This window comes from Nicotiana sylvestris, chromosome 3 (assembly GCF_000393655.2).
Source record: "Nicotiana sylvestris chromosome 3, ASM39365v2, whole genome shotgun sequence".
Lineage (NCBI taxonomy): Eukaryota > Viridiplantae > Streptophyta > Magnoliopsida > Solanales > Solanaceae > Nicotiana > Nicotiana sylvestris.
The window spans coordinates 203,669,742-203,681,640 of NC_091059.1; the positions used below are offsets into that span (position 1 = coordinate 203,669,742).

At 38.9% G+C, this 11,899-nt stretch overlaps 1 protein-coding gene across 1 annotated transcript; it reads right to left on the bottom strand.

Moving 5' to 3' along the window:
- Positions 1-6,648: 6,648 nt before the first annotated feature.
- On the bottom strand, positions 6,649-7,368 carry LOC138888589 (uncharacterized). The gene has a single exon (XM_070170478.1). It carries the CDS (start codon positions 7,366-7,368, stop codon positions 6,649-6,651), a length of 720 nt encoding a protein of 239 aa, XP_070026579.1.
- Between the last annotated feature and the right edge of the window lie 4,531 nt (positions 7,369-11,899).

The window sequence follows — 11,899 nt, forward strand, 5'->3', positions numbered from 1 at the left end:
TCCCATTTCGGCAACAACTTTGGGGCGCCTAGTATTTTGTCAACCCTCTCTTGGTGTTCCTTCATTTGGTCACAGAGTAACTTATTCTCATTTTCTATCTCCTCTATTTTCTTTAAAATGGCTGCAAACGTATCATTACCTGCGTCATTAGCGACATGAGTATTACCTGTACGGGGGGCATCTTGCTCATCAGCGTTTATCGTGACATCTGCATGTGCAAAATTCCTGTTATTCTTTTGGACGGGTTTATCAAGTATGTTTTTTAGAGTGCTTGTTAGCCATTCTTCCAGAAGTCTTCTTACTGTCGGTGGTGCCTCTCCTATTGTAGATGTAGAGGCTTCCTTCTCACGCGAAGCAGTTACGCTTTCGTGTGGGGGAGGGGTGAAACATCTCCCTTGGGTGTGGTGTTTGGTGTCCCGTTTTTGTTATCTTCCTTGCTGTATTCGTTGATGGTGTTCAGGAGGTTGGTTGTGATGCCTACTATTACTTTTTGTCTTGCATCTCCTTTCCCTGCCATTGTTAGTTTGTGCAAAGCTAGGAATAGGTGATTATCCCTTTCAAGGGTCTAGAAGAAACTAAAATCTTAGTTAAATAAAACCTCACAGATGGCGCCAAATTGTTTAACTAAAAGATATTGAAACTTTTTTTATTAAATCAATTAAAGAAGATGAAGAGGGAAAAAGCTCGGCCAAGTATAATAAAATCTAGATTAAAAGATGCAAGGGATGAACAAGGTGAATAATGCTCCTTAATATGTCGAAACCAAATGATCAAACTGAAATATGATAACTTCGAGTGTAGAGAAATATTGCACTGGATACTATTAGCCAAGATAAAGAATGATGTGTGGATTCCAGAACTGTAATAAGCAAAAGTTGTCTTTTCTGTATTTACTCTTCGATCCTCCCTTTACAAAGTCTTCTCCCTCTATTTATAAGGGACAATCCCCTCTTGAACCCTAAAAAGTATAACATAAAGAATATTCGAAAAGTATATTCCTACTGTCCACTACTTCGCCTATACTACTACAAATGTTGTGCGTTCACTAACCGTTGTCAGTCGTCACCCTCTACAACGACCCAAAAACGCTGCGTTGTAAGGGCATCGTCCCTCGCCGTACTCGTTAGTAGTCATGGTCGTCCAATTTTGGACCTATACAAATAAGGCTTGTCACGACAAGATCTGATAGGCTAGATGTCATCCCTCCAACTTTAATAGTAATCTTGGGTTCGAGCCTTTGAACTGATTTTTTTTACCGGGAGCACTTCCCTTAAACGGGTACTATACAACTTAAATTAAGATTAGTCGATCTAATGAATTCTCAATACAGTTGATTATATAACATAAAAAGAAGTGGGGGGAGGGGGGTCATCATGACTAGAGGCCAATTCTGTCAGAAGATATGGACAACTAGCCAATTTCTAGACCGCTAATCAATATTCAACCAGAAATAAAATTTGGACAAAAATTACCTCTAGCTAAATCAAGGAAAAACTCCTGCATAGTTTCTGCATGAATTGCAGTAATTCATAAAATGTCATACAAGATACTCTTACAATCACTCTTTGAATAATATGTGAATTATTTACTTATAAGTAAGAAAAAGATACAAAATCTAAATGGGACATTCATGTTAGCATGCAAAGCACATAATACACACATATTGGGACATTCATGGGTCAGAAGAGATCGGATCCACATCTTAAACATACTGGGTAATCGACAGGGACTGGATCTGGACAAATTAAATGGCTCCGAGTATACCACGTCCTTATCCAACTTGGCCCACAGATAGATCTAGGTCAATGTGTACATGGGCTTATAGGCCCGTCTCCTGAGCCTAAATTGAACATAACTTGCCAAGCCTTTAAAGTCCAACAGTTGAACAATATTATTCAACCTTATGACTGAGTTAAGGAACTAAATTTAGAAAGGAAGATGTAATTTTGAACGGTGAACGTATTTCTTTTTTAGTCCGTGCAAAAAAGAATGATTATTTTTTATATTGGAAAATAATTTACATGTATACAATGATTTATAGCCACACAAAATATATGTGCCTTATTTTACACTATAAATTTAAAAGTCTTCTTTTTTTAAAAAACTTCGTGCCAAATTAAATAAATTCACCTAAATTGAAACAGAGAGTATGATCTTTCTTCAGAGAAGATTTTTCGATAAGGATTGGAGGACTGATTAATTTTTGTACTACCATGTTATGATGATTGAGATAGGTGTCACAATTGGTGAAACTAATGTTAAAGCTATAGAACGAGTATTATTCTCCTTTCCTTTTAGGTACATATCCCTTTCCTTCTCGTTCAACTTCTCTTGCACTTCTTCTAAACTAAGCTATTACTACATGTGTTAAAAAAAAAAAAAAAAAAAAACTCCAAATTTTAGTCTAATTTATTGAATTGCTCACCTCGAGTAATAGATGTTATGCCCCCACCAATGTAATGCAGCTAGTAGAATAACATGACTATTGGCCCAACCCAATAAAAAGTTGGGCGAAAAGTAAAACATAAGACGACACAAGAGACAAAAAGAAAAATATTATGCTATACTTTTGAAAAAGTAATTATGCCATACTTTTAACCTTTCTTTTTTCTTTCTCTTTTGAATATTGCCGTTAGATCCTATAAATATAGAGAAAATCTCACTTTATACTCATTAATTTCAAACTATTTACCCTTTAATACTCAGACCCAAATTATTTACTATTCATACTCATACGACCCAAACTATTTAGCCGATTATTCATTTATTCTATTAAAATAGCTCTTCTTTCAACACTGAGAATTTGGACGAGGGCACATATTGATCCACATGTGATTTCACTCGTGTTCCCTGTTGTGCGTACTTTTGAAGAATCAGTGTTTTGATTCAATTCCATCCATCTAAACTTTCGGCGTTTTCTGTCTATAAATTTGAATTGGTTATAGTTCGTGCTGGGTCCAGATTGAAATCCTAGTGCTGACTGAAACTTGTTGAAGAATCGTAAGTTCGTCAAGAGAATTAGCTTATACGATTCTATGAATCTGTTTGGTGTTATTTTGGTACAACTCTGTATCAATTCTGTTTGTATTTCAATATTTTGAACTAGGCCTATCGTATTCTTGACAACAGGACCTCTCTGTTATTATTGTTCTTGATTTCTTTTTTCTATGAAAAAGAATTCAATCATGGCTGTATATTTCAAGTATAAAAGTGCTAAAGATTATGATTCAATTCCAAATTTGATCAATTTATTTTTGTTGGCAATTTGAAATTAAAAATATTTGAATTCAAGTGTTTTGGTAGGGGTAAAGATTTTGACCTTCTTATTACCAACGCTCAAACTAACGAAGATTATGTGGATCAATTCTACTCTACTAACGAAAATGGCTAGTTTCAATTCTGCTCCACTTTTTCTTGATTGTTCTTTCCCCAGCTCTTGTTCTTGCCTTGGCTTAAAATTTTTATTTTGAAGATTTATTGTTTGATTCAAAGTGGGTGCTGTTAAATATTACTTATAATACCTTCTGGAAATTCATACTAAAATTTGATAGCATTTGGAGCAGATTTGAGGTAATTGAGATCGAAATTTTCATCTGAAAATCGAAGAACACAGCTACCCAATAGTATACTGCTACGATATACAATATGTTGTAGGAGTATATAGCTATACTGCAACAGTATACTATTATAGTTTACAATACTGTAACGGTATATTGTAATAATCGAAGAAGAACACAGTTACCTAACAGTATACCGCTACAGTATGCAATATACTATATGAGTATATAGTTATATTACAACTAGTGTACTATCATAGTATACAATATATTGTTATAGTATACTATAATAATATGCAATATACTGTAACAGTATGCTGTAATAGTATACAATATACTACAATAGTATACTTATTACCCATAAATTCACTTGCCTTTTCCTTTTAAATTGCTTTAAGCTTTTACCCAACGTGAGGGACAAATTGAAAATGCAAAATATATATATTAGTATGCTATATAATATAACGGTATACTCTTACAATTAGATCCTTTTAGAATTTTTTGAAATTTTTATTGACAACTAATATTATTTCAGTTTAATAATTGAATTAAAAATTTTTTTAACTCTTTACATACAATTGTATACCCTGTTGGTATAGCTATATACTATAGTAGTATCATATGTTAGTTAATATCTTTTGATTGTATTAGCTACATTTAATTGGTACACAATTTGATTTTTCTTTAGTAATAATATAAAAAAAAGAATAATAAAAAATAGTGAAAACAGTAAATGAAATTAGATTATGAAGAGAAAAAGAATATAAAAAAAAAAAGTTAAATGAAATTAGAAAAGAAAAAATAAGTAGAAAACGAGAAAAAAGAAAAGGAGAACAACAACAACAACAACTACCCAGTAAAATCCCACATAGTGGGGTCTGGGGAGTGTAATGTGTACGCAGACCTTACCCCTGCCTCGATAGGGGCCGAGAGGCTGTTTGCGATAGACCCTCGGCTCAAAAAGACGAAAATAAAGTAAAAAAAAAAAGAGGAGAGAATTCATTAGTAACTCCAATAGAAACCGTAATAGTAACATACACATAAAAACCGAAAGATGAATGACATACAATAACAGTAACCATTATCTAAGGCCCGGGGCTAAGACAAACAACAAGAATAGTGTGGGTCCAACATAAATTGCAAGCCATCTAAGACCAACCCTAATCCAACCCCGCCTCACCCCCGGAATGAAGTAAGGAAAATTTTACTACCCCTATCCTACAACCCTAATGTTTGACCTCCAGGCCTTCCTATCAAGGGCCATGTCTCCGGAAATGTGCAGTCGTGTCATGTCCTGCCTGATCACCTTTCCCCAATACTTCTTAGTTCTCCCGCTACCTCTTCTCGTACCCACCACGGCCAACCGATCACACCTTCTCACCAGTGCATCGATTCTTCTCCTCTACACGTGCCCGAACCATCTAAGCCTCGCTTCCCGCATCTTGCCATCCACAGGGGCGACGCCCACCTTCTTCCGAATATCTTCATTCCTAATCTTGTCTATCCTAGTGTGCCCGCACATCCACCTCAGCATCCGCATCTCTGCTACTTTTATCCTCTGGATATGGGAGTTCTTAACCGGCCAACACTCTGCCCCATACAACATGGTCGGTCTAACTACAGCTCTATAATACTTACCTTTGAGTATCGGTGGCACTTTATTGTCACACAAGACTCCATATGCAATCCTCCATTTCATCCAGCCCGCCCCTATGCGGTGAGTGGCGTCCTCGTCTATCTCTCTGTCCCCCTGAATCATCGACCCAAGGTACTTGAAGCTATTTCTCTTGGGGATGACCTGTGGCCCAAGCCTCACGTCCCCGCATACATCCCTTGACTCAGCGCTAAACTTGCATTCCAGGTACTCTGTCTTATACCTGTTCAATTTGAAACCCTTAGACTCGAGAGTCTATCTCCATACCTCCAATCTCTCGTTAACACCAGCCCTCGCCTCGTCAATTAGAACTATGTCGTTAGCAAATGACATACACCATGGCACCTCCCCATGAATATGGTGTGTCAAAGCATCCATCACCAAGGCAAATAAGAACGGGCTAAGCGCTGAGCCTTGGTTTAATCCCATAACAACCGGGAAATGCTCTGAGTCGTCTCCCACCGTCCTAACGTTAGTCTTAGCTCCATCATACATGTCCTCGATCGCTCGTATGTAGGATACCGACATGCCCTTCGCCTCAAGATATCTCTAGAGCACCTCCCTAGGAACCTTATCATACGTTTTCTCCAAGTCAATAAACACTATGTGCAGATCCTTCTTCTTATCCATGTACTGTTCCACCAACCATTTAATAAGGTGGATAGCTTCCGTAGTGGAGCGGCCCGGCATGAACCCAAACTGATTGTCGAATATAGACATCGTTTTCCTCACCCTCACCTCCACCGCCCTCTCCCAAACTTTCATGGTATGACTAAGTAACTTGATACCCCTATAATTGTTACAATACTGGATATCACCTTTGTTCTTGTACAACGGTACCACTATACTCGACCTTCATTCCTCCGGCATCCTCTTCGTCCTAAAAATTACATTGAACAACCCAGTCAGCTATTCCAATCCTACTCTACCCACACACTTCCAAAACTCAACCGAAATTTCATTTGGCTCGGTCGCTCTACCCCTACTCATCTTACGCAACGCCCCTACGACCTTCTCCACCTTAATGCGCCTGCAATACCTAAAATCTCGGGGACTCTTCGAATTCCCCAAGTTCCCTAGCACTATATCCCGGTCCCCCTCCTTATTTAGAAGACCGTAAAAGTACGTCTGCCATCTCTGCTTAATCTGGGACTCTCCCATCAATACTCTACCATCCTCGTCTTTGATGCACCTTACTTGGTCCAGATCCCGGGCCTTCCTCTCCCTCGCTTTAGCCAGCCGAAACAACTTCCTTCCCCCGCCTTTCTCCCCTAATTCCTCGTATAGACGGCTAAACGATGCATTCTTAGCCTCCGTGACCGCCAGCTTTGCCTTCTTCTTAGCCACTTTGTACATCTCTCTATCCGCACTCCACTCCTCCTCGCTTGTGCTCCCTACTAACTTCGCGTACGCTACCTTCTTCGCCTTCACTTTACCTTAGACTGTGTCATTCCACCACCAGTCTCCTTGGTGCCTGCCAGAAAAACCCTTCGATACACCTAGCACCTCTCTCACTGCCTCCCTCACATAGTTCATCGTCGTCGACCACATAGTGCTCGCGTCTCCACTACTCCTCCAAGCTCCCATAGCAAATAACCTTCCCTCCAACTCCCGGGCTTTATCCTTGGTTAAAGCTCCCCATCTAATCCTCGGTCGGCCACGAGCATACCTCTTCTTCCTCTTCATCATAATGCTGATGTCCATCACTAAGAGCCTATGCTGAGTCGCGAGGGTCTCTCCGGGGATAACCTTGCAGTTGCACAACCCTCTATCACACCTTCTGAGGAGAAGGTAATCGATTTGAGTCTTCGCTGCCGAACTCCGGAAAGTGACCAGATGCTCCTCCCTCTTCGAAAAAGTCGAGTTCACAATCACCAGCTCGAAAGCCTTAGCGAAGTCTAACAGCGAAGTACCTCCTCCGTTCCTATCCCTAAAGCCAAAGTCACCATGCACCTCGCCATAACTACCAGCAGCCGCCCCAATATGGCCATTAAAATCCCCTCCAATAAATAACCTTTCAGTAGGTGGAATACTACGCACAATCTCGTCCAAGCCCTCCCAAAAGCGCCTCTTAACCTCCTCATCCAAGCCCCCTAGCTGCGCGTAAGCGCTAACGACATTGAGGGTGTACTCACCGATCACCAACTTAATAAACATCAGCCTATCATTCCCTCGCCTAACCTCAACCACAGACTCTCTAAGATCTCTATCCACCAAGATACACACTCTATTCTTACCCCTCACGACTCTAGAGTACCACAACTTATACCCATCCGCATTCTCGCCTTCGTCCCTGCCCACCTAGTCTCCTGAACACAAGCTCTATTAACCTTTCTCTTCTGGAGAATCTTTGTCAACTCAATAGACTTACCCGTCAGCGTGCCTATGTTCCACGACCCGATCCTCAATCTACAAGCTCCCTCTTTCCCCTTACCGTCTTTTCCCCTCGTCCCAACCCCTGACCCTCTCCCCACCCCCTACTCACCCCCGGTACCCCTCAAGGATATAACCTTACTCTACCATCCCACACCACAGCCACTATACCTACGACAAACTCCGAAAAACACTAACACGGACCCAAACTAGAAAATAATCGGTTGCAACTTCAAGTATTCTAATAATATGCTTAAAGTGATGCTAACTAGATAACCACAAATTAATTAACATAGAGAAAGAGAGAAAAGAGAGAAAAAAGGGACCTTTAATCGGACAGTAAAAAAAAATCGGAGAATAAAGAAAAAATTCTCCACAAAAACTACTATGGGTAGGAAAAATAATTAGTTTATGAGTAGAAAGATAAATTGGTAGACAAGGGTAAATAGTTTTGTTTTTGTGGGTAACTGTGTCAAAACCCCATAAATATAGTGCAACCTTAATCTGCATACATACGAATACAGTCAGACCTTTCTATAATAATATCAATATATAACAACACTTCACTATAAAAGATAAGTTTTTTTCGAATTAATTTTCATATTATGTTATAATATATATTCTATATAACAATACTTCGGAACAAACGAGTTTGTTATAGAGATGTTTGACTTTAATAGACAAGAAAATAAAAGGGATACACGATTAAATATACGCAAATACAGGGACATTTGCTGCTTACGACTAATTGTTTTGATTCAATTATAATTTACCTAGAGCTATCAATATGGGTGGGGTCGGGTAGCAATTTACGGGTTGGGCTGGGCTAGCCCACTATTTTGATGGGTCTTATAATGATCAACTCACCCCAGCACTATGTGGTCTACGGGCCCCCACGGGCCGGCCCATCATTTTTTAAAATATAATTTTATATTATTTCTTTAATTTCTAAACTAAAAAAACATAAATATTTAAAAGTTAAAAAAATCTTATTGGAAAAAATTCACAAAACTTAATACTAACTTATTATACGGTTCTAATATATCACAATAAACACTAAAAAAAGTAAATGACAAGACTATATTTCATTCACTAAAAGTCAAAACTCAAAACAAACTATTCAAAAGAAAGTTCATGACGCTTATGAGATATCTAACACATCATATTCATAAAACACATTTGAATCTGCTTATGAGAATGCTGTCTTAATATCTTCACTTTTTTCTACATCTACAATTCGTATGCAATATTCTAGTTAAATATTAAGAATAATTAATTTTTAACGTTTTAAGACTTTGATCTTTTAATATGATGAGCTTAATAAACTTTAAGCTTAGGATACTCTTCTTGTTATTTTTTGTGTCATATGATTTCTATATTTTATATATTTTAAATACGTATTTTTATTAGGCCCACGGACCGGCCAAGCCCAGCCTCAGTCAGCCTCACGGGCCGGACTTAAAAGCCTCATTTTTAAATGAGCTCCAAAAATTCTAGTCTGGCCCTGCTAAATCACGGGCTGAGCTGAGCCGGGCCAACGAGCCAAACCCATATTGACCGGTCTAAATTTACCCTTAGTACTTTTATAATATTCTCGTGTTGATCATTACAGTATTTTATATAATACATAAGATTGTTAAATCTAATGCTACCTCGTTTTAATCAACTTCTTCAAATCCTTGTCCAATAGTAAAAAGTTAAAAAGTAAATATCGTAAGTATACTGTGTACAATAAACTAAAAGAAATTAAAAAAACATTTATTGAAAGGAAGAGAAAGTTAAAGAGAGTTGATAAACGTTGCTTTCTCATTGATTTTTATGTCGTGATCATCATTATTTAAGTTAAAATACTATTTTAAGAGATCGAGTGGCATAAAATTAGATAATCTGATTCCATAAAAGTCTTTGTTTTATTACATAAGAAATTAAAGAAAAAAACTGATGCAATATTGAAGCATATGGAGATTTTTGTTACTTCAAACCAAACAAATTGGTAGAATTCTCTAAAAAAAAAAGAGATTTTAAACTTGTTATAAGCGATAAGAAGAACAAAAGCTTAACCTCCAGGATCTTCACCGGCTAAAATGCACCGAGTGCGCACTTCTCTCACTTAAGATTAAACGGCGTTAGTCTCCGTTTCCTGGTAGAGTGTTGAGATCCAAGTCGCCTTTTGGCACGACTCTCTTTTGGCCGCTTTCCTGCAGATATCTCACTGCCACATGCATCCTCCGCAAAATCGCGAAGAACTCGTCGACCTCCGCCTCCGAAGGCGGCGGCGACACCGCGGTATGCTCATTCGCAGCACTTTTTCTCTCATGCCTGTTCCGATCGCCGCCGTTAGCCTCGCCGTTCTCTGTTCTCTTCCTCTTCTTCTCTCCGTCCATAATTAGCTATCTAATGCTTCTCTTGTTTATCTCCTCTCTCTAAATCTACGTAGTCTATTCGCTGTTGACTAGGCTATGGCTGATTGTTGATCATTAGATTATAATGCAATTCAGTCCGTCATTCACCAAATTGTTGACGTCAGGGATGTGATATCATGGAAAATGGCACTTTCATTTTGATACTTCAACAATGCGCAACTTGTAAACCTTACCCACGCGCGCTCTTTTTACACGTCACGGATCCCTCCCATTTTCTGCTCCTTTAGGAAGATTTATTTATTCATATTTATTATTGGTATACAATCTCGTACTACTATACGTCTAGCTTCAATGGGGGAAAGTGTACTATTCATCCAACGATAATAGACGGTAGACATACTTCTTTTGCCCCGTGTCTATACGGTCAAAATCAGGTATGCCCGATTTCATAGGCTCGAAGAGTCGCTTCGAGCCCGAGTTCAGAATGGACCGAGCTCAAGTCCGATGGACCGAGCTCAAGCCCGATGACGGAGTACAAGGCTCGAAGATCGAAGTGCGCGATGAGCACCGAGGCCGAGCATGACCAACCCCGAGATGATGTCGCTATGAGTTTGTAACAGAAGGAGCAAGATTCCCGCAACGTCCCTAAGATCACAGCATAAATTCCGGAATAGATTTGTGCGAGTTTGTACGAATTTGTACTAAGCGGTTAGACAGTTATCCCAATAAGATTCTCTACTAAAAATAAAAATATACCTTATAAAGGACTCCCCTATTATATAAAGGGGAGCCCATTCATTTGTAAGATCATCAATCATTGAGAAGAGAATATACATTTTCACTTTCTTGCCTACTGCTCATCATAACTATGTTTTAGCTTTATTGTTCTTATTAACCTGCCTCGAGGCCACCTTAGCTCGATGTCAAGACTGGCTTGTTTACTGGTTTAATTCAACTTACTTCTTTAATTTATACGTCTGATTTCTTGGTTATCAGTTAGTATTGGACTAAATCACGTGTTTTTAAGACCTCAATACAAATTTAATTGTTACTCGAATTTTAGGGGTAAACAGTTTGGCGCTCACCGTGGGGTTAAAGATAATAGTGATTATTTCAGTACCGATTCTGATAACACACGTTATTTTCACACTTATTTTTGTCAAGAATTTTTGTTCTCAGGTTAAAACATGTCAAACTCACAAAACACACCTGTACATGGCGATGATGGTCTTAGATTTTACGGGGAAAACAACAATGTAGTTGCTCCGGGAGCCGGTGTACCACCGATTAACCCCGGGAAAGTGCCTATTGTAGAACCAGTCGACGTTAGTTCACACATTGCTTTGAATGCAGACTTAGGCCCAGACTCTGGAGGAAGTGTACGCAGGGAAGTTTGATTTGGTGGATAGGGAACACAGGGTATAGGAGACGGGGGAGTTAGTCTCCATGTAATATTCGAGATGATACAGGCTTAACAGGTTGCTAACGCACAAATTACTCGCCGAACTGAGCCGGTACTAGAAAGATCAAATGGTAATGAATCGGCGACTGATCCCACGATTATGAAGATGCTCGAGGAGCTCACAAAAAGAATCGAGTCGGGAGAGAAAAAGATTGAAGATAATGACAAGAAAGTGGAGACATATAACTCCCGAGTTGATCAAATATTGGGGTCACCCTTGGTCTTAAAAGGTTTGGATTCAAAAAAGTTCGTGCAAAAACATTTTTCTTAGAGTACGGCCCCGAAGCCCATTCCAAAAAAGTTTCGTATGCCGGATATACCTAAATACAATGAGACCAACGATCCTAATGAACATATCATTACGTAAACGTGCAAGATAAAGGGGAATGACTTAGAAGACAATGAGATCGAGTCTGTTTTGTTGAAAGTTTTTAGGGAAACTCTACCAAAGGGAGCAATGATTTGGTATGACAACTTGCCACTAAACTCC

Bases quoted from the DNA above. Each gene is read 5' to 3' on its own strand.
- LOC138888589 (XM_070170478.1), bottom strand. From the start codon at position 7,368: ATGTTTATTAAGTTGGTGATCGGTGAGTACACCCTCAATGTCGTTAGC.